The sequence below is a fragment of the Paralichthys olivaceus genome, chromosome 10 (assembly GCF_024713975.1).
Source record: "Paralichthys olivaceus isolate ysfri-2021 chromosome 10, ASM2471397v2, whole genome shotgun sequence".
NCBI lineage: Eukaryota > Metazoa > Chordata > Actinopteri > Pleuronectiformes > Paralichthyidae > Paralichthys > Paralichthys olivaceus.
The window spans coordinates 9,660,899-9,685,225 of record NC_091102.1 but is presented as its reverse complement, the minus strand read 5'-3'; the positions used below and the strand labels follow the sequence as shown (position 1 = coordinate 9,685,225).

The 24,327-nt window shown below is 39.6% G+C and overlaps 1 protein-coding gene and 1 long non-coding RNA gene across 2 annotated transcripts; one reads left to right on the top strand and one right to left on the bottom strand.

Moving 5' to 3' along the window:
- Positions 1–13,008: 13,008 nt before the first annotated feature.
- Positions 13,009–16,811, bottom strand: LOC138411872 (uncharacterized). Its single transcript, XR_011244361.1, has 2 exons — positions 16,681–16,811; positions 13,009–14,502 (listed from the first exon to the last, which is right to left on the bottom strand). It is a non-coding gene; the product is annotated as an uncharacterized lncRNA (long non-coding RNA).
- On the top strand, positions 16,692–23,809 carry LOC109631031 (FAST kinase domain-containing protein 5, mitochondrial). Its single transcript, XM_020089594.2, has 3 exons — positions 16,692–16,830; positions 20,228–20,340; positions 21,133–23,809. The coding sequence occupies exons 2-3, from the start codon at positions 20,296–20,298 to the stop codon at positions 23,560–23,562; spliced, it is 2,475 nt and encodes an 824-aa protein (XP_019945153.2). The 5' UTR covers positions 16,692–16,830; positions 20,228–20,295; the 3' UTR covers positions 23,563–23,809.
- Positions 23,810–24,327: the final 518 nt, after the last annotated feature.

Below are 24,327 nucleotides of genomic sequence, written 5' to 3'. Positions count from 1 at the left end.
GTGCTGATCTGACAGGCAGCCAATTCCCAGATTCCCTCATCAAGAATAGATTAAATTTCAAACATCAAACTCCTCGCAACAAAAATGAAAAAAGCTCTTTGAATGACTGTAAGTTGGATGTGGGGGGAGGGGGAACCTTGAGGAATTCTTGATTTGACAAGTTTGAAACACTGTCAGCCTCAATGTTCTGAGATCCTGCACGGTGCGAAATGTTAATCACGTAGAAATTGAAATTTCTTTGTCTTCATAGAAAATTACTTTAATCAGTTGATGTTTTACTTCAAACAGATGGCTGGTGATAAAGTCTTGCAAAATGTTCTCTTGAAACAAATCTGCATCTGCAGCTTGAGCTCCTGGCAACTTAAGTATGATTTAAGTGTTTCAGTGACTGAAATTACATGGAACAAGTTTATTTATGTGCAGAGTGATTGTATTGACACTGACCTCATCACTTCCCATATCCATACACCGAGTTGAGGTCAGCAGTGATTGGAAAGTGGCAACAGTAAAGACCTTGCAAGCGATTGCCACAGTGTTATAGTGTAAACGCACAACAGATATTAATGGCAACTTTAGCCCACGACTATAAACAAAGTTGGTCATTGTGTTCACAAGCTGAGACTATTCCCTTTTGTCATGATCTCTAAGCTTCACCAGCTCAGTCTTATTTTCATCCAACCACAATGACATGATGCTTTGAGAGAATCAGCTGCAATTTGCCAAAGTTTAAGAAAATGTCCATGGGACCCTATTAGAGACTACAGTAGGAAGCTTTTCTGGAAAATTCAAATTCAGAGTTAGTGGGTGTGCTGATTACATTACAAGTGTTACATAAGTAGAAGACGTCGACAAAGATATTATCTTAGAATGACAATAATCACAAATGTATGTGCTGCCTCCTGCTGCTCTACACAGCACCCACTTCACACATTGATGTTAAGGAAACTTTCCTCGTCTAACACGACTTTCCAAAGCTGTGTTCTTCAAATGTGAAAGACAAATAGAAATGTTGGAAATTACTTAAAATACTGATTGACATTGCTTTCTATTGAGGTAAGTAAAACATGTTGCTCCTGGCAACTACATTAGAATTCATGTATGGTGAGGGTTAAAGTCAAGGTTCTGTGCTATCGATTATTAAAAGGTGACTTTATATCCGACCAGAAACCATTCCTTTGCCAATGAGTTGCTCCTGGACACAACTGGCAGTAGAAAGAGTTGGATCATTTCATACTGCAGGTAAAATCAATTCTGGTGCAATCAAAGACAAAAGGGCAAGAAGATAATGGAATTAAAAAAATAAGTGGTGCATTAATCGACCTCTCTATGTAGCCAAGGCATTGCATCAGCAATCGACAGACTTCTGGCAGTTTACAGTGGCCTGTAATTGAAATAAATAAGTCGGGCCGGTAAACCAGCTAATTAAAGAAGAGAATCAATGCAGCGGAGCAGAGATCTAATGAGAAAGCCATGTAGCCCACATCTTAATGAAAAATTCTACCATTATCATGCTTGGCCGTTTTGGAAAGTGAGATTTGAAGCTTTGGGGATCAGCATCTATTAAGGTCATTTTGTGCCATGAGGCAGAAATAACCTTACCCATAATATCCTCACTTTGAGGAAAGTTGAGTGGCTGAATTACTGTTAGTCACGTCTAGATTCTAGCACAAAGATGAGAATATGTGTTGTTTGACTGGATGAGACCTGGTGGTTGTGACAGGTCAGAAAACTCTTCTCAGCTCTGCCTTCTCCTCAATGATTGTGGGTTTGATACCTAAGCTGTTTGTCAGAGTGTAATAAAGCAGGGCTGCTGTTTCAGTTTTATAAATGATTTGGTTAAATTGTTTTGTATTTTTATTCTAAATGAGTAACTAGTTATTTGCGGCAATATCAATGTTTAAAATCTTGAATGTATAACCTTTTTATAGTTTCTTAATATTTAGTTTGATTGTTTAATGTTTAATGCTTTGTTTTATTGGATTGCTAAGAAGGATCTGGCTTTTCTATGATTTGCTATCTTTGCACTTGTATTTTATTCTGTGAAGCACATTGTAACTCTGGTTTTGAAAGGCACTATAAAGTATATTTTAGTATTTATTATAAGGCTGTTGTTATATAGCCTGGCTCACCAATACATTTGCCATTTGAACTAAAATCACATTTCTCTCTTCATTTATAGAGCAACGTGGTTTCTCGGAGCCTGTCACAACCTGTTCCACATGTCTCTCATCTGCCTCCTGGTTCTTACACCATCCACTTGCTCCTGTCAGTGTCAGATCATCTGATGGTGTCTCTGTGTGCTTGCTACCTGCATGTGTTGTTATCCTTCAGTCTGTTTATAAGCCTTCTCCTCTTCATTTTGTCCAATAAAGTTCCCTAACCTCACCTGCCTGCCTGAGCTGCTACCTCCGGCAGTCTTGACGGAGCCTTTTGCTCAGTTACAGGGAGATGATGTGAACTTGCTTCACTACCATGATGACCCTGCCACTGAGGATACAGCTCATTAATTCAAAGCCTGTGTTTTCATACTGGCATGACAGAGGTTAAGGTCTTAGTTTGCAAAAGAACAGACAGGACTGCTAAGAGATGTTATAACTTTCAGACTGACTGAATAATTGTGTATGGCTCTTATACAGTGCTAAATATAAAGTGTATTGCATGAGCAGCTTTTACCAAATGATTAAATCTCCTGAAGAATAGTCATCCTGGAACACAATGCTATAGATGCACTAATGCAGGTTTATTCCATGAGTTCAAACCACCCACTAATTAATCAATAAGGTCCTCGAGCCTCCTGTAATCCCACGCATTTCTGTAGTTGGACTTCTTTGATTTCTTCTGTTCTCTTACAACAGAATTTGTGCATAGAGCAATAAAGCAATTCAACTCAACACTGATGTGCAATTAAGCAGTGATGTCCATTGTGTAAAGAGTGCAATATATATTCCATTATGTTGTAAAAAAAACTGGGCAGGATTGTGCCACTGAGGCAGGTCATGATAAATTTTACAGGCCTGTTGCGTCTCTGGTGGGGGCCAGTCGCATAAGTCCTATCGCAATTCACTCTGGCGGCTCTGCCAAGTTTCATGTCAAAACTGTCTACATAAAGTAAATTTTGAGGAGACTTTATGAGAAGTGTTTGGATCACATTAGCACACAGTCTGGTTTTTTGTACATCTAGGACAAAGGGCATGTCAGAGCCAGGGCTGTGTGTGCGTGTACCACAGGACACCTCTCCAGTCGAGCATATGTGCAGAAGTGCCTTGCAGCCATTATGAAATGTAGTGGAACAGAGGGCTGCTGCTGCTGCTGCAGCTGGGAGGAAATATTAGTTTATTTCTGACAAATGGTACATCTTTAGCAGCAGTCGCTGACGTGTGTCATCCAGAGTTAGCCCCAGCTGTCTCATTTGACATTGCCTGCAGGAGTATGAGTGTCAAGTGTGATTTTCAGACGAGTGAGGTCAAACCATCAATTCTCATGACTGAAGTTGGTGACAGATAATTGCTCGCAGCCTCACGTTGTAAACTTACAAAGGATGGAGCCGAAATATTATGCTAATTCGTCCTGAGTAATTAGGAGACATAGTAATCTCGACTCACAGGGGAATCACTCTGTGATGACAAATTATATGATTCATTGTCCACAGAGGGACTGTAAATGTATCTTTTCACTGCAAATGATGTAGAGGGATTCTTACAAATGCTCCTGTATTTATATCTTCAGCAGTAATATGCTTTTACATGTAGAACTCACAAACAACGATGACAGCTTTAGTTTATTATAAGAGGATTAATACACAAAATGCATTTTACAACATGGGATGAACCAGTTTACGAGAGGCTGAGATAACAGACTCATTCCATTTCTTGGCACTCCCATCAATGACACCCTCAAAAGGAACTCAAGTCAGACCAGATCATCCAAAAAGTCAATCAAAGACTGAAACAACTAAAAGACTCAAAGTAAAACACAACCTCTTCTTTATGACTTTGGTGCAGCGGCCTCAGCAGTCAATCAAAACAACCCATAGTCAACAAATCACCATAGATCCTAGGCAGCCGCCTCCATCTGTTTCATCTACACTCATCTCAGTCAATACCACAAATGCACAATCACAAGGGCACAAAAAATACTCTCTAACCCCTCCCATACTGCTCATCACCTGCCATCCTCTAAGGGGCGCTAGACATCCTTATCCACTAAATCCACCCATTTCAAAAAGTGTTTTTTCCCCACAGCCATAGACGTTTACCTCTCTGCAACAATCATGATGTACATACACTTTAAACACTCTGCACTACTATGTTGCTACTTTTACATGTCGTAGGAACTCCACCAACTTGGTTGTGTGGTTCAGATTCATAACAATGATTCTGTCATATAAATAAAGAATGCTGCAGATGACGCTTAAGAAAACATTTACATTGTCAATACAATACTTACAATGCATTGTACAAATGTAGTCGAGTAAAAAAGTACAGATATTTGATGATATATGTATATGTAGTGAAGTAACAGTGAAATGTACTTGAAATTAATTGACTTAAGGTAGACACATGAAAAATGTGCTTAAATACAATCACCAAATGAATGTACTTTGTTACATCCCACTACCAGATTTTAGTTCACATGATCAAAATGTTTCTTAATTGCATCTGACAAGCAGGCAGCGGTTTTATGGATCACGGATGTGTTCTGCTTCTCACCCACACTGCCCACAACCGTACATTGGATGAAGTGTTACAAGACCTCTTCCTTCCCCCTTGAGACAATTTATAAATTAATGAGACACTGCTAGGAGGCTCGTGTCCTCTTCTCTTCTCAGTTGGCTTCCTCAAGAGAAAATCAATGTGTCATTCGAGCTGTTAATAAAACTCACCCGTCACAGGGTTTTCTTTTTCCAGAGACTTGTGTATGAGAGGTTTCATGTATAGTGTGCAGAGAGGCAAAGGGAAATGTCAGGCGATGAGATCATACACCCCCCCACAGATGGTCTGAGATCAGGGCTCGTGTCAAAATGTTCTCAAGCTCTTCTTATACTTGTTTGAAATAATAATGCACTTTTCAAACCTTAAAATTCTGCAATGATTGTCTGAAGACAGAATTCAGTATCTGGAATTGTTAGATGTTTGTGGTCTGATAATATGTTGAATAATTTCATAAATATCTGTCTGTTTGTCTGTGACTCCAATATCTTGAGAACTGTTCATCTTATCGGCTTCACATCCTAGCCCTAACACTAGCAGTGTTGAATTTGGTTCAATTTGGACATGCAATACTTTCAATATTAATGAAACTTGATTAAACAGGTGACCAGCGCTCTGTAATAGTGGCGGTTGGCACAGGGAAGTGTCGCTTTCAATCACAACAATGACCCTGACAACTGATCCAGTTCGAAGTTCTGTATCTGAATCAAAACTTAACTAAGCTTTGAATAAACAGGTGAACAGCTCTGTGTGCAGCAGCAGTAGATTCAGGGCTCTGCGGACTCAGCCCTGAGGCTGATCTTTGCTTGCTGCGGCTCAGTTACCTCAGTTTTCAATTTTTTACAGTTTCAGAAACAAAGTTGCAACCAGCATCTTCCAAACAAACCTATTGAGAAAAGATATAAAGTGAAGACTTTACAAATTTTCTGTCCATTTGCCGGCCACCACTTTTATTTCCAAACTCCACATCTTCCATAGTCACTGCTCTCCTTTTTAAGCCGGATTCATTGTGCATGGTGTGAAACCTGTCATATCTTACAAAGGCGGCCAATCAGGACTACCCCAAATTGACAATGCGGCGACAAAAACCAATGTCAATATGTGTTACCTCAGATGACTGGCTCCACAGCTCTCCTCCAAAGCCTTGTCAGGCGGAGCTCAGCACTGGTGAGCCATGGAGAAACTGGGATAAAGTAACCTCTATGAGTGAGGAGAGTTCTGCCAATTCAACTATTACAACAGCCAACACAATCAATGCAGCATCCCTGGAGTTGATCTGCTGTCACTGTGACATCCTGAAAGATAGATTATTGTCAATAACTGCACAACGTGAAAGATTTAACACCAAAAGGAGATTTTCTTCAAGCAGAAGATATAGAGGGAGAATATGTCCTTTGAGGGGATATGAGTTATTCTCAGAAGTGAAAAGAAAGCCCTGACTCGCTTTGATTGAACATAACTCTTGCAGAGAAATGCCTTAAGTAAGATAAGGCTAAGCCAATGTTTCATGTTGCCATTATAATACATAAGATTGAGCTGAAATGATTTAACTGCCATCTTTTCTCCTCTGTGTCTACAGGAAAATAAATACACATTCCTCTAAAAATGTGTTCCAGCCACGGTGCCACAGTGGAACACGATCTCCTGTCATTTATCTCACATTATAATGTTGTCATCAGCCATAATTGTCTGAGGATAAGGAGCGAGGTGACAATTGTCTGACACCATTTATGAGGAGGTGTTATGCGCTATTGTTGTCAAGTGTGAATATGCTTTCACCTCATTCAGGAAATAGAGAAAGTAATATACTGCAGTGATTTTGGTTGATAAAGCTGTCTAAATAAGAGAAGGCATTTGAGATACAACCTTTTCTCGTCATTGCAATAGTTAATCAAATGTAGGACTACGTTTTAATTAGGATCCTCACTTCAAAGTACTATTTCTCTTTTCTAAAGAGGGAGTACATTGAAATGATTTCTTTGTTGGCTTCCTCTTCATCCACCATCTGCTGTTCAGAAACCTTCTGAGAACATTTGCTGTATTTGCTCTGGAAACAGCCCACTTCCTGTTTTGTATTACACAGTAATCCAACAGATTTCTCCCACAAAACCCAGTCTGGTGGCAAAATACCATAAAAAAAAACACGCAATAAAACACTATGCATGGCCATTTTGTTGCAGTTAAAATTCAATGCTTTGCATGTTTACCACTGAGGTAACAAGCTGTAAGAGTGGCTGGATTTCAGTGTCGCCCTTGATATGTGACTGTTGCACCTCCAACTGTGCTGCCCTTTGTTGATCTCTTGATGTAAGAGATCAATATATATGGTGACTTCAACTAACATGAAGGTTATTTAAATAATGTACAAATATATACATTTTTCATACTACTGTAAATGAAAAACTAGGCGATAATATTATTATTGAATTCCAAAGATCAAAATCATCAACATATGCATATAAAAATAAATATCAAACCACACCATCACACACATATCGAGGAGATAAAGTATCGTATTTCTCATTCTGATCTCATCCATCCTGTTTGTAAGAGACATGGAGTTGGTAAGGAACGGACCCGGGAGTACATAACTTTGTACTTTGTCCATAAAACTTTGACATGTACTTTGTTTGGACCCATACTGCAGCCAGCCAGCAGGGGGTGATCAAGACATTTTGGCTTCACTTTTTGGGAAGCTGGCAGGTCATCCATCTTTAAATACAGTTTGTGGTTTAGCCATAGGCTTACCAAAAAAATACTTTTCTCATTAGAACACTTACTTTATAGGAAAACATGATATTTCTGGTTAAAAAAAACACTGTCTGATTTTCAGCTCAGAGATTTTTCCCCCACCCTGCTGTTCCCCTCAGCTCTGTGGGGAATTGCAGTCTTAGTGACTTTCAGTTAAGTTGTTTTGGATTTCAGGGCCACAACTATATTTTTGTGGTTCAGTCTCATTGCTCTCATTAACCTGTTTCTATCAGCAGCCAGCAACTGTTTCCACTGAAAAGCCCTAATAAACCCATTTCATTTCACAGTGAGGTACAGCCAGTATACGCTTGTGAGTTACTTCTGCTTGGATAACACACATGAAACTGAGATATTCTACTGAAGATAATATCACATTGGAAAAACACAAATGTTGGACCAGCACAAGATAGCGTTCTATCTACTGCCCAGATGGTTCATTTTGCATTGTTCACTCCATATAATACTGATGGAATACTCATATATGTTTCATTACCATTTGCCCTGTGTGGTCTGTCTAAAACCCAAACCCAGGAAATAGCAGCCAATTAAACTGGCTCATTATATTCCTACATACTGTAATTTGGATAGAAAACCCTCAGAAGATAGAGCTTCTATACGACAGCTATATCTTGAAAAGGATTAATTGAAGTGGTAGACAAAAGGCTGCTTGAGAGGCACACAATCACAAATACATATAACACTAACCTCTCAGTTAAAACCCTTGAAATCATCTCTCAGGCTGCAGGACCAGAAATATGGAACAGTTGGTGCTTCAGTTTCTGCAGTGTCGGATTCTCTGCCAGTGAGTCTCACTGGCTGACCCACTGGAAATTAGTTGAGCAGATGAAAACAGATCGGAGAGGTTTTTCATGCCAAAGGGAACTTTGACTCCCTAAGGACAGAAATGAGAGACAGGTGACAGAAAGGGTGAATGAAAAATAGGACACAGATCAGTGGCTGTGACGTAGCATGGTTAAATATGTGATTTTACTGCCCTTTGTATATCCACAGCGGTGTTCTGTCTTGCACACACTGCCTTTGGAGCCCTACACTTGAAACTGCAGCTTCCTCCACTCAACCCCAAACTGGCCTATATTTTACAAGGACATCTTTTAGAGATTTATACATGCACAGGTAACTCGCAACAATTATTTAACAGCCCAAATCATAAGTTTATGTTGTAATAGTACTTAAATTGTAATAGTGTTTCTTGTCCAATGAACAGTTTGTATAAAACATAATATCGCTGGAATCAGTGCCGCATCTAAGATTTTTCTAAATCAAGATCCATAGAGGGGCCACATACTCAGAGGGGCCAATTATATGTCCAACATTCATACCCAATTCCTGATTCAGTAAGTAATTCCTTCTTTTCTGCACTATAGCTTTGAGCACACATCATTGAATATATTCTGAAAATTGTTCAAGCACATAGTGTATTTCAAAAAACTAATTCAAATAAGAAATAAGTAATATCTATTGTTATCATTGTGACAAGACAAGTTGTTTCAGACAACTGACAGGACAGGGGCACATCAGGGGCCAATCAGATTTCAGCTGAGGTTCTGCCCCCCTGCCCCCTACCCTGGAATCACCTGATTACATTGTTCTGGTTTCTACATTTGATTGAATATTATGCCTTACATAGTAAAAAAATTCATCCAATGTGCAAAAGCAGTTTGAACTTTTTTGTGTCATTAATGTTCTCAAACTTGTAACGTGTGCATGGGAAACCCTTTATTTGGAAGATGTAACAGCAAGAATTAGAAACTCAGTAATAACTGTATCACTGATTCTAACTGTAATAAATCACAAGGGGCTGTCTTGACATCGCAACAGATCAAGTGTGTGTACGGTATAATAAACAGGCAAAAGACTGTTTCTTCATCTTAAATTAACATTCTTTAAATTCTGTGCATGTCTCACTTCACAAGCCACACAGTCAGCAAGTGCTCCTCCACAAAACATTGTGATTAAGCTCCTTGTGAAAACCCATGATCAACCTGCTCAGAAAATTAATTGTTTTTCATGGCTAATTCAACAGCGCATCAGCATAAAGTGACAGCTGCAGCGTGCCGTGTGCATACACAAATACAGAGTTCATTCTCCGGTCGGGCACAATCCCGGATATACAGCCAAGGTTAATTCACAGAGGTCAGCTAAAGGAGCAGACCCCCCATCAGCATGAATGCCAGCAGTGAAGTGCAGCCTCAGCAGCGTGGCTGACACAGCCTTTTTGTGTCTGTTAGCAGAATTAAACAATCCCCTGAGACATAACATCAACACGCACAAGGTCCCTCCTGAATATTCAATTAAACCCAACAAGTAGGGAGGAGCTGCAGGTTTCTGCTGCAAGTACTACTCACATAGAGTACTCGGCAAGTTTAAGTCTCTCACAGGTAAAAACAAATCAATATATGCTGAACTCTGACCGTCATGAGTGGCACACATTACCCGCTAGTTATCGATGGACACAGTTGGGGTTGGATAGTTACAATCGGGACAAGAGTCTGCATTCAGGACTTATGTTGATTAAGTATTTGGGGCCACCTGCAGAGAATTGTGGGGGAGCCATTAAATGTTGATGAAATCAACAGCAGCAAACATCCACGAAGAAAGAGTCATACTCAGACACATGCATCCGCCTTCTCTTTAATCCTTGACAAATTCACAACTATAAAAGCACCACGGATCCCAAATAATTAAAGCATGAACAAAAAGACTCCCATTCGGCACATCCTCAAGGAATCCCGGCATATTGATTTTTTGTTTTTTTGCTGTTTGGTTTTAGGGGCTACAAGAGCGCACATTGCATTTGAATAATGAATTTGCACCTTTTTTCTGGGAGATGTGTATGTGATCCATATGATCTCTTCAATGCCAAAGGACAGACGTGAGGGAAATACTCAAGTCACTTTCCATAAGGCTGAATAGAAAAATTTCAGGAATGGGTTAAAATGCTCATAATGTTCCTATTATTTCTATACACGGATGAGGAGAGAGAGGGATGGACCGAACTCTGAATACAGATTAGGGAGGAATGGGTCCATGATGAACACCATAAGAAGGCAGAAAGCCCAAAGAGCTCTTTTGTACTGAGAGGATTGGGTCTTCATAAGAGTCCTTTCAACGACTTGAGACAACTGGCATCTATAAAGACACAGCCGCTCATTTTCCACGGCTCCAGCTAATAGCTTGTGGACATTTATTCAATCACTACCATCTCATTGCAAATACAATACCGTGGCATTTCCCCCCAAAAAACATGTTAAAATATTTAATAACTGCAGTGAGTGTGTTGTTCTCATCAGAACAATTTACATTCCCTGAAGTGCTCCTTCTTGATTTCCACTCTAAACCAAGTTAAGACTAATTCTAATAAAATGAGACAATGCCAACAGTTACTGCACAATTATTCAAATAAATAAATTATTTTCATGTCATTTCTTTGTAAAATAATGCCATGTGGTACATTAGCCTCAGTTGTACTTCTTGTAAAGTGCTAATTAGCAAATATTAGCATGCTAACATGCTAAACTAAGATGATAAACATTGTAGAGATTGCACTTCAGCATGTTAGCTCTGCCATTAACATGACACCATTAGAATGATATCGGATTTTGGAAGTGCTTTGAGTTAAATCCTCATCATGGAGTCATGCTAACTATGACTAAGCTAAAGTGCCCGATTCTGAGCAAGTAGGCTAGTAGGCTAGTAGGCTAAGTAGGCTATAATGATTCCAATGTTCACCATATAAGTTTAGCTTGTTGGCATGAAAACATTTGTTAATTAGCACCATACATGAAGTATAACTATGGCTGGTGGTCTTGCAAGTATTTGCTTATGAAGCAAAGTATGAGACAAACTGGAATTTTGATGTGATAATGGGGCAAATCCACAAATAATAATGTCATGGTTTAAATAGAGGAAACGTCAGGAGAACAAGACATTTAAGATTCATCTTCTAAGGACCATTAATGTCTCTGAAATTGGATGATAATCCATTCAGTAGCTGTTAAAATAGTTCAATCTAAAGGCACAGACAATCTGGCAGACCAAAATTTATATAGATAAAACTGGTTTTCATGTGTACTTATAAAATGGGCCTGTGCATGGGCTGCGCATGAAATTTGAAAGTGACATGCACCATTGGTAGATTTCTGACACTGTTGTGCCACATTATCAAACCAACTCGAAAACACCAGGTGGCATCTACCTGACAACCCACAATCGTGCAGCATTCTCTGTCTAATAAAGGCATAAGATTTTCGAGGCATCAGAGTAAATAGAGGTTGCCAGAGCAATCAGCATGGGCTGACAAGCAGAAATGCATCTTTGAGTCCATGTCCTTTCTGGATGCTTCCCATTTATCTTGTCTGTCAAGTAAAGACGACACGATAATGAAAGGTGAGCACTCCAGCAAATGGCTCTCTCTCTGCCGGCCGACCGTCCAATGCAGAAAAATGAAAACTCTGCTCATTGTCCAGAGGTTGGCTGAGCCAGATTGCATGAATGCACTTGAAATGAGCAGAATAGGTGGATCATTTGTCTTTTTAATATCTGTAACCTGCTTGTGACATTTAATCAACTTGATCATAACACTAAACTTGCAGTTTTACTCAAAAGAGTCTTAAGCTGAAATATTCATATTAAATTTATATGTTGCTTTATTCAGTTTGCATTAAGATTGTATTCAAAACATAGTACACACTGGCCAGTCTCAACGAAACAGAAACATTTATGTGTAGATATGCCTCCCTCTGCTGGGGAAAGGCCATACTTCACTGCTTGCAAACAAGTTTAAAGGAACCATCCACACAAACGGAAAAAGATCCTCACTAACAAATCTCTAAACACAGAATTGAAGTTTGTCACCACCACATTGACTGATGTGCCTTATATAAAATGGACACCAACATATAGTGACATTTGCCTCATGTTGCTTCTAAATTTGTTTAGTAACATACCTGCTGCAGTGAACATGTAAATGATCCAAAACTGATTCAGAATGTTTTTGTAGGATAATGTAAAATCAATTTAAATGTATATAGAAGAGTTTAAGAATGTATGCAGACAAGGATTTTCTTTGATTTCTGCCACTCTTTGTGTATTTCATCACAGCTCAACCCTCCATGGTCTCTATAACACTAAGATATTTAGAAGATTGTAGATGAAACTCAAAAACACAATGTGGTGTTATGAACATGGCAATAGTGCAAAAACATTTAATTATCAAATTGAATAATTTTAGGGTGCCTCCATAGGATACATTTTTGGGGGAAATTAACCAAAAATGTGGGTATATCTAAAAATGTGTGATGCACAGTATTTTAACAAAACTTGACTGGCTTATGATGAAACAAAAAATTGTTTTTAAATGGGTGAGTGTACAGATTTTTAAACAATGTAAATTAACAGTTTAATAATGCTGCTCAGCTATTCAACCAGGTGAACATTAGGTTATACAGCAATCAGAAACATCACTTTCCTGTTATAGTGAAAACACTCAACTCCATGCATATATATAGAAAACCCCAAAATACCATAGTGAGTTGATAGAAATTTTATTTTCAAAATACATCAAAGAGGATGATTGCAGTATATTAAACATTTTAGTGAAAGTTCCTTAGGTTCTATCAAGAAAAATGAAGTTGCTCTGAGATGAACTATAAAGCAAACAAAGTGACCTACATTTAGTTGTTAGTTTGATCACGTCAGAAAACAGCCAAGCTGGAGAGAGCAATGGATAGATGATATTGAAAAAGTCCAATGCAAAGGCATCCTTGATTGATTAAGGTCATTTCAGAGAAGACGCTGGTGAAGAGCAATTTCCCATGTCCTATACAGGCCGGGACAAGTGCAATACCACAAAAGAATAGAGCATTGCTACCTCTCCCAACCTGCACAGAAAGGGATCGTGTCTGATTGATTAATTTCAGTTCTATGATCAGTTTTGCATGGATTTGCACAGCAGTACAGTAAAAAGCTGAAAGCAAACCAGCAAAACTAACCAGAGACCCATTGTGCACAATCTACATCTGCAGTTTTCCAGAGAAGGGACACGCATCTAGAAGTACTTTAAGTGCTCACACTGCAGTAGAATTTCATAAAACTACCTGCACTATAAGCACTTTAATACTACTGAAACCTGTCTTTTTCCTTATCAACAGAGGTGCATTGGAAACATCCTTAAGGAGAGAGGGAGGGATGTTCACTTAAGGGTTTTGGATGGAAACACAGGTCACCATCAGTTTTGCATAGATTTGCACAACTTATTTTTCTTGCAGCGCAACTATGCAAAACTAACAGAGAACTGCCACAATTAAAAATGTGTAGTCAGACACACACACAAAAAGACAGAGCAGATGAGAATCCCAGCACCTTGTGCCAGAAGGAGCACTTAGGGCAGTAGGTGCTAGTCTACTTCACTATCTGCACTAGATGCACCTTAGCACAAGCACTAGAGGAAGAAGTGAAAGGCCACGTTATGCCAAATACACATTTACACAAATTGTCACCATTTGCACAAAAAACAAAGTAAAAAAACAAGATCAATTCTAAACTATTTGATCTGTATTTATCGGTTGTTAGTTAATTAAATGAAAACATTTTTAAGTCTCAGCAGCCTCGGGTTTCATGCACCGGTAAATGCTGAAATGTCATTATGCACAGTGACAGGATACATAATGCATGTTTTATAAAAGGGGACTTGCTCCAGACAGTTGCTTCGCTCAGAGATAGCGGGGCGCCGAACCTCACAGCGGGATGGAGATGAAGTCCTGCCAGATATGTATTTGGATTGAGTCTATGCAGAAGTGGCACAAACCAGGCCTGTCTTTGTGAATAAGCCAGCTCCTTTAGTTAACATTATCAGAATAGTGCTGAAAGTGCCTTCACTGCAGTAGACTCAATAAAACTACCTGCACTGTAAGCACTTTGACACTACAGTGACTTGGGGAGTTTTCATTCATAGAATGGATTACGGTGCCTTTAGATCCACAATGGGGTGCTTTCCAGGGGGGATGGAGATGTGCACAGGGGTCTGCAAGAATAAATGAAAGATGGCATCAAGAGTGGGTCAGCAACTTCAATTTGGGCTGTAACATCATCAACTAAAGTACATTAATAACATATAGTCTGTTCAAAGTCATGGCATTGTAAAAAATACTGGTTTTAAGTTTGCAAAGTTTGTCTTACAGGTGCTTGTTTTCTTGGACTAAAAATCCAAAACCTAATTGTTAACTTTCCGAGGACACAAAACAGGTGCATGCAGAAACATCCTTAGATTGGGCAAAAAGAAACCAGAGTGTTGACCAGATGTTTTTGATGTTATTAAAGGACTAAAATGATACAAATGTGGTAGAATACTAATGTTAATGTGATGACTTTAATACCGCTTCAAAATGGTAGTTACAAACCAAAATGATCCATGCTGTGATTGTGACCTAAACCAAAGAGGTTGTGTTTGCTCCTGTTAGTTTTTAAATAATAATCATCTTACATAGGCTATTATAATGGATAGATAATTGGAGAACTCAACCTTTAGCATATATATATATATACACACACATACTGAATTTATCTCTGTCCATTTTATACAATTTGATTTTCCTGCAACACACACGTCATTCTTGTTACAATTGCAAAATCTAGATGGGGCACTGCAGAAGTAGGGAAAAAACAACCATTGGACATCGTTGAGCAAGAGACTGATTCACTTTGCGTTCTGCACATTCATCCTTGCATAAAGCCCTGACATAAGGAGCATGGAGGCATTGCCCAATAACGCGCCTCATTGGCTATTGCCATGCAACTCGACAGAGATATGGATCCAGAAAGAGAAAAACGTTGTGTTAAAGCTGGTGCATTGATTTAACATATGCGACCACGTGTAGGCGTGTGTGAATTAACTAAGTTGAATGGGGAAACGTGGATAGAAACACTTGGGCTATGATCGGTCACATTGCCGTACCCCTCCCCCACGCACTAACATGGCGCCCAGGAGTCTGCGTTTTGAACATTTAATCTATGTCCTGGGCGACAGCACACGAGTGTAACTACATCGGCGGTGTGTCTGCGCCCTTTACGCTAAAAGCAGGTGCAGGTGAAAGTGTGCGCTCGTGTAGAGCTCACGCACGATGCGTATGATTCGAGCTTCTGCAAAAAAACTTGGGGCAAAATCCAGCACACAACAAGCTAGCAGCACCCCAGGGCTCCATCAAAACAACGATGCAAGCATGTGTTAGCTAGAGGCTAACGCGTGCAGCACGCTATCGTGATACTCTTTCGCTAAATGTTATAATTCGTTCACGATTTGATACTACACATATATATTACTTATGATGGGAGATATGATGCGGGGGGAAATGGCTTTAAAAGTAAGATGGAGTTAGCAGGCTAGCGTTAACTCTGCGTCCACTTCAAAGCAATGCTCTCCCTTAGCCACGTTAGCTCCCGTCAGTGTAGCTTACTCACACACGCCAACATTAAACATCAGCGTGTTCCAGGGTGCTTGCAGATACAAACAGCCCCCCCTTAACCACACACATCATGGCGAGTCAGGCCAATGTCAATAAAGCAACTTAACGCCATCTTCCTCGTCGGTGTGCTAGCATTAGCAGTTAGCTCGGCGGCTCGCGAGATAGCGAGGGCGCGCGGCCTGCTGGAGCCCCATGTGCTGCCGTGCTTTGTTCTGGAGCCACTTCCAGCAGCGCGCACACACACCGCGGAAACTTCCCAAAATCCTGCCGACGTGAGGGCGACGAGAAGCGGCGACACTACTCGAGAAACTCGCGGCCACCAGCAAAGCGCAGTATGGCACAAATTCTCCCCAACTAACGCGACTCGCTAACCCCGAGGCAGCGAGGAAGGAGCAGGAGGAGGTGCAGCAGCTGCAGCAGCTTTTTCAAATCTCCCTCATTCTCCAACCGTGGAGGAGAGGAGGCTTCCGTGCGCTCCCCCTCTTCCACAAAACTGTTTTCAAAATGTGGAAACTGGCGATTAAAAAACGGATTGTTTTCCACCGAATGCGACGCGTCAAAGTGCGGCTCCGGTGTCGCCTGCGCCGCGGAGCCTTCCACTTTCCGGACGTTTAACCGCGACATCGCCAACAACAGGTTTTTCTCGTCAATAACACGCGCGTAATAAGACACTGGCTTCTAAAGAGGGAAAAAAAAAAAAAAAAGAAATCCACCATCTTCACTCACTTGTTCACACTTACCGTTTACTCACGCTGTTTCCGCGGATTCCTGGAAAACTGGGGGGGGAGAAGAGATGGTGGAGGAAGAAGGACTCGGCTGGTGGACCAGCAGCCAGGACGTGGGATCCATGTGCTGCTATTATGGTTTGCCAGGAGTTTGGAGGAATCGTAGTAAGATTGCGAAAGTGGCGCGAGTAGAGTCTGGCTTTAACCATGTGGTGAATGAAGGGCGGCTCCCAGCCAGCGTAGCTAAACCCCAACTCCTTCATTAGCATAAATCAACTACTTCCTCTCCAAGAGCCGCGCTCAAGTTTCACCAGGCTGTTGATAAACACGCAGGGATGGTGGGATGCGTACGAAATTCATTTATACTTTAATAAGAAATACCAAAAAAAAAGGTTTATAATAATAGTAATAAGACGGAGAAAACAAAGAGGTTGCAATTACAGGAAACATCAAAACAAGTGTTACACAAATCATAAAGTTTTATAACCTGCTTAATGTTACATAAAATATCTTAAAATACTGGATATAAAAAAATATCCTGTATATCGAAGAAAAAAAATATCTTCTGTGTTTGTTAAGTGCAGTTTTAAATTCGTAGTTGTTTTTGTGTATTTAATCAAATATAGACATCTTTTTAGTCACAATATGACTCCCAGTAATGATTCGTTTTTTTCAGTTAGTAGCTGTACTGTTTTTTAAAAAGTTATATCGAGATACTGAACTAAATTCATGCCTTAATTATTAAAAGTTGCAATAATTTACAAGAATATTTGCCTCACTAATTATTAAGTGCAGTATATTGTTTATATTTAGATAGATCGAATTATAAACAAATAATACTGATAATATATTTTATTTATACAGCATCTTTCATACATAAAATGTAGCTCAAAGTACTTTACATTAAAATCAAATACATGAAATGAGATAGATTAATAAGAACACATTAGCAATTCAATTCAATTAAAAACAAGTTCAAAGAAATAGATCTTGAGTTGTTTCTTAAAAGTATCAATAGAAGTATCTTGTCTGATGTGTGGTGGGACTTTGTTCCAAACCTTTTGTGCATAGCAACAGAAAGCTGCTTCCCCCAACTTTTTGTGGTTCATTTGTGGGATATTTAGCAAGCCCACGGTAGAAGACCATAAGCAACAAATAAAACATTTGTTTTTCCTTTTACTTGGTATATTAAGTTATAGTTAGCTGTAAAATACAAGCTATTAACTTTCCAACAAAAGAAAATCTCTTGAATATTTGTGGGGACAGACACAGCCATCCATTTCAGTAATGCAAAATATAAGAATATTGTGATACAAAGTATTACGCATACAACATTCAAAACAACTGAATACAATATCTGTAAGATTTATCTAACTCATACTGAAAATACTTTAATTCCCTTTAAACATATAAAATTATTGCATTGTGGGAGTTTGGATCATTATTGTCACACTTAAAAGCTGAGAAAAAAAACTTAAGGTGAAACAAAATCAAAAAAAGCTGTGGTGGTGTATTATGAACAGCTATTGTGTTATCTTGAAAACACAACCTACTCCCTACAACTCAAGGCTGCACATTTATTTTTTGATGGAAACAATACAGATCTTAGTGGTATAAAAGAATTAAGTGTGCATACAACTTACTATCAGTCAACATCTAGATGTTGGGAAAGAGTACAGAAGTAAACAAATACTTTAATAAAATAGAAGTATTTGTAGCCCTCATACTCCTCTCATTGAAAGAACATTAAGGGTTTTCCTTTAGAGTGGAATAAGCAGGGAATTGTCTTATGACCATTGGTTAGTCTAGTTCACCTTTCACCTCTGGATTCAGTCATGTGTGAAGTCACACACTGGAAACAATCTGAAAACACTCCTTGTTCTCACAGTGTTAAGAACTGCTGCAATTTAATCAATCTTTAAGCACAGAACTTAAAATGGATCAGTTGAGAAATGTAATAAAAATAAATAATGTGGAATTTATACAAAGAAATTAAAGACGTCTTATTTAAACAAACGGCCACAGATCATCCATTGGTCCACTGGAAGCGAAAATAAAGTTGGATACATACTTTTGAGTTTGCATATTTTAAATAAATTAGTTTACTCTAAAAAATTTGGTTCTAAAAAGTGAAGAGACATGAAGTATGTGACGTTTAAAAATGTTTACATTTGAATAAGACTTATTTTCCCATCCCCATGTTTCAAAATAAAAGCTCAAATTTAAAGAGTAAATTCCTCTGACACAAAAAATAAAAAAATAATAATTAGAAACTAAACCACTCTTGATGTGTAACCTTTCTACTTCTGATTCATACGAAAAACAAATTAAGAAAACAAATAAAAATATAGTGTTATAAACCTTCTGTTGTTTTTAAGTTCTGTTGAAAACAGTTAACACCACACACACAAAATAAAGCAGGATAACGTTTTTGATGGAAAAGAGTGTAGTTACTTTTAATATGTTGTAGTTGAATATGCAGTAAACAGTCTAAGCCTTTTCTGGTGAGCTGTAAAAACCATTAACGTTGATATGTGCTATGTTCAATAATAAAAACCTCAGAACAAAACTAAAACGACCTGAACCATAGATCCTGATATATATTCAGCATAAATAATTTTTAGATTCTTTATAAATCATTTGACTGAGTAATTTGCTCCCTCCATGGCTTCAAAACCACATCTTGTTGTTATAAAATGTTTGCCTTTTTACTGCAAATATTGTTGTGCAGGCTCTGTTCTGCTTAATGTGTCCCATTTGATGCAGTTAAAGGTTATAATTCACAGTTGGTGACTTAAATGTTTATGATGCCTTTAAGCGAAATCAACCTTTATATCAGTAATAACTCAGCTTTGTAAAGAAGTAGTGGAATAAATTCTCTAAAATCTAAAATCTTTGCTTTATCAATAATAAATGTTCTGTTTAGTTATCAAAACATTTATATTTATATATTTTTTAAAATATCAAATATATTTTTTAGGTACAGATTTTTTTGCTAAGAAAAAAATAGATAATCATAATTAAAGTTTGAATTATGTAAAACATCAGATTGTTTTGAGTAATATCTTATCAAATATTTGTTTTGCATAGATTATAGGATACAAATGATCTTTTGTTTAGTTTTCCTTTCTCTTCTGTTCGCTTTTTTCTCTTCTCTTCTTTTCCTTTGTCTTCACTTCTTTTCTTTTCTTTTCTCTCCTTTTCTATTCTTTCTTCTTTTCTTTTCTTTTCTCTCCTTTTCTATTCTTTCTTCTTTTCTTTTTTCTTCTCTTCTTTTCTTTTCCCTCCCCCCCTGGATGTTTGACCCCTCCCAGCCGCCGTAGGTCACAGTCTGTTCAGTCATGGCGGCTCTCCACGGAAACTACATTAGCCTGCCACAATAAAATACGGCAAAGTCCTACACGACACTTTGCAACAACTAATCCTAGAGGAAAATGCCGTCTCTTCACAGTCAGATATACAATAAAATGACTCTAAACACAACACGATGTGTTATCCTGATTGTGCTGCATCTATGGTTCCAGCACCGAACAAACAATATCTGGCTTCTTTTGTTTTGAAGGTCGACTCACGGATTTTCCGGTGTGATGTTCGTTTCTTCCTCTCTCAGCCACATGAGGTTAAATCTACATGTTCCTGCTGCATCATGGTCTGAGCCATGCACGAGTGTTAAAGGTGAGATGAACGTTGTATTATAATCGTGATCATACCCACACAGGTTAGTTCGGTTTGGAGGAAGTGTTTTCTGTTGCTTTCGTGCAGAGAAACAATTTTAGACAGAACATGTGAAGTTGAATGACCAGACTTCAGCCCAGGAAGTGACAGAACAGCAAATGTATTAACTACAGAGAGGGGTTTGTTTTAGCAGGGATAATCTATAACCATGGTTTGGACTGAGGAGGCAAAAAGACACCAGGTTAGCTTAGCTCTGTGTCATCATTCAGTTCATCTATTACTCTGTATTAACACACCTATTATGTATGAATGCTTTAACTCAAACGACTGGGCTTGTGAGTTTCAGGTATTAAATAGTGTTGTTCATAGTAAGAAATCTAAGTAGAAACGTTATTGGGTTTCCTTTGTCCATGGTTTTTATTGCAAGAATAAAACATTTCATAGTTTTAGTGAGAAATCATCACTTAAGATAAGATATAGATAAAACTTCATTAATCCACACACTGGGGTAATGCAGTTGGCCTCTTACTTTTTTAGTTTGGGTCCATGTCCCAGCAGTCATGTCATTCATCTTATACAGTCTATGCTGGGTCCCAACATTTCTTTGTCCTCCATTCACCATAAACTACAAGCACCATTATTTCATCCCTGACATCCCTGAAGGAATTTAAAGTGAAAGTAGTCTGGAAAGAAAACACCACCCTATTTTTTGACAATAAACCTCTTGTGTATTATTTGCAATAATTCTTTCACATGTTGGGTTGACTTAACATATACGTTCTCTTGTTTCAGTGTTGCATATTGATGGCTGCCTGTGTGCTGTGTCAACGTGTGCCCAGGCTGCACTGCCTCCGAGGCTTGAGAAAGAATTTTACCCAGGCTCAACACCTCAATGGCAAAACAGAGGATGAGGCAGATGAGCAGAATTGGAAGAAAGGGGCATTTCTCCATGGACATTACAGGCTGTATTACAACCCATCTTCATATCATCGCTCTGAGGGAAAAGCTGCAGCCTCCCAGAGATGGACAGATAATGACGAGGACGAAAGGTGTCTCTCCGCTCTCACACCTTCCTTCTGGCAACAGAGCAATCGCTACAGTATCAGTTCCTCGAGGCATCTATCCAGCACCAAAAACACGCTTCTCAACTTAGCTTTCAACAAAAGCTCTGAACCCGAGAGGCCATCATCAGAGTCACCGTACCAAGGAGAAACCATACCTCCAGTCGTTAAACTTGATACACGTGTGTTCCACAAATGCCGGCCTGAGTATACCTCCATGACCCTTGACCTCACACAGCGGCCTCACCCAGTAAAATGGGAAGATGTCTCCCAGGTGCTCCAAAATGTGGCTGTTTTAAAAGGCAGCATGAAGCCATCTGATGTGTCTAAGTCTCTCGTGGAGCTCAGCCGCGCGGCCCCAAAGAAGACGCCATTGATAAAGACTGACCAGCGCTTTGTCATGCTCCTCCGATACTCTGTGGTAAACCTACGCCTCTTCACTGACCTGCAGCTGCTGGAAGTGCTGCAGTCGTTTGTGTGGCTGGATATACCCTCCGGCCACACTTTGCTCGGGCTGTACGAGACAGAGGTGAGCCGCCGGGCCAACCAGATGACTTTACACCAGTTGCTGTTAGCTGCTGATTTGTGGCGCTGTTTCAGGAGACAGGCCCCCCAGTTCTTACAGCACCTCTATGACTCAATCCATCTGTATGTAAGACAGATGGGGGCCCCTGAACTAGTCCAGCTGTTGTATATAATGGGAGAAGGTAGGCAGTGCCCAAAAGGCTTAATCCATCCTGTTCAACAGCGTCTTCTGCACCATTTACAACAGTTATACCCTGAGGAGGTTGGTGTTGTGTGCTTGGGACTTTTCAAATCCCAAACTTCAATATCTCAGAGTGCAGCGACTGCTATTGTTGATAAGGCACACTCTTCTGTGAGAGACATGAGTGACTTTGCGATGGTGAATGTGCTGAAATTCTTGCGTTTCAGTTTTTTGTACCACAGAGCGTGGATGGAGGCCATGACACAGGAAGTACCTCGACGGGCCCCCAGGATGGTTGTTCAGGGGCTGATGCATGTGGTGTTGACCTGCTCAGCACTGCATTATCGTAATGATAACATCCTTGTTGCTGTGGCTGAGAGAGTGCCCTCGCTCGTGCCACACTGCAGGAGTAAGGACTCGGGCAAACTGCTCTGGGCCCTCGGCACATTAAGGTTTCTTCCAGCTCAGAGTCCGAGCTTCTATCCAAGCCTGACAGAAGCCCTGAGACAGAGGAAGGCCGAATTCCAAAAGTACCCAGAGCATCTGCTCACTGGCCTGCTAGGCCTGGCCTTTGTCTCTCAGTTCCCAGAGGACTTGATTGCATTAGCTCTGAGCCCTGACTTTGTCAAGCAAGCGCTGAAAGCAACACAGCTGGAGCTGAAAAAAGACTTGCTCACTTTAGATGGAGCTGTGGCTCTGGAGTTGCCTCGGTGGACTGGGCCGCGGTTAAGCCATGAACTGAGGGAGGAGATAGCTGAGCTGCTGTGGACGTTTGCTCAGTCAGATGTGTGCCTCAAACCTGAGGTTCTGGAGGCAGAATCCATTCTCCAAGATCTGCTTGGAGGAGAGGAATTTGTGTGTAAGAGAATGATTCTGCCTCACACTCGCACCATTGACCTGGAAGTACATTTTGACTCCACGGGAAAGCCGATACCTGTTAACCCAACATCCCACTCAACCACATTATGTCCTGAGAACAATTCATCCGAAGTAACTTTAAACCAAGGGTGGCGGAAAATGAACAGAGGGGTAACTATAACTGAGGACCTTTTAGCACAGCTAATAAACGTGAAAAACACAACAGAACCTTTAACTCCATCTCCTAAGACTGCTTCTCTTCACAGAGAAATACCTGATGATGGGAGACTTTTTGTCACAGGAATTGACCTGACTACTGACCTGATAGAAACTCTTACTGAACACAGTAGGCCTGCAGGCTCAGACCCACAGGATGCCAAAGCCACAGTCAAACTTGCAATCCAGGTTTCCAGCAGGAATCATTACTGTTGCCATTCACAGCAGCTGTTGGGTCTTCATGCCATGAAGAGACGACATTTGGGGTTGGCAGGCTACAAGGTTGTAGAGCTTAGCCATTATGAGTGGTTTCCCTTGCTGAGGAAAAGCAGGGCCGAGAAGCTGGCATACCTGCACTGCAAAGTCTATGACAGTCTGTAATCACTGTGACCTGCAAGAACCAAACAAAAACACAGAGATGATGTAGGCAACATGGATCCTGGGTATTATTTATTCTGTTTTGATCATGTACAAATCTCAAAAATATCTGATAAGGGCATAAGCGAATATGCTTTTGTCTCCACCTACCACAGATTTTTTGTACAATCATGTACATGGTGGTGTAAAAATGTGACATTTCAAGATATTTTTGTAAGAAGAATGCAAATTAAAAATATTTTGCAGAACACTATCCTGGTCATGGTAATGTAGGTTGGCACTAGACATTTTAACAACGTATTTGCTTTAATCTTTCCGGATCTGCAGGAGAAAATTAAATAGAAACAGTGTTTTGTATGATATTTGACAGATTTTACTCAAGCGTGGTGGTTCTCCTAGAGGTCAGTGTTTCTCTTTCAAGTGTCATGAGTTTTCTGGCCCGCTTTGTGCATCAAAATCGTTGACAATGTTTTCAACTGAATGAAACAGTTTGCTGGTATTGCTGCTGCTCCTGAAGCTAAAATATGTTGCATAATTTAATTTGTCAGTTTCAAGTGTTTTAATAGAACAACTATGTGTATTTTATAAAGACAGGCTGTTGTTGCAGGCTACAGATCCTGTAAATAATCTTTTAATATTTAATTCGAACAATTCACTTCTTAGCAGTGGACAAACACATCATCTTTAAATTAAGATGGACTGAAAATATTAAACAAGAAGAAATAATTTGAAGTGTCTGGATATGCTGAAACAAATAAACTGGAGATC

Excerpts from the sequence above, each read along its gene's own strand:
- LOC109631031 (XM_020089594.2), top strand. The coding sequence starts at position 20,296 with ATGTTCCTGCTGCATCATGGTCTGAGCCATGCACGAGTGTTAAAG. Across the intron at positions 20,341-21,132 it reads GCCATGCACGAGTGTTAAAG|TGTTGCATATTGATGGCTGC; the intron begins GTGAGATGAACG and ends CTCTTGTTTCAG.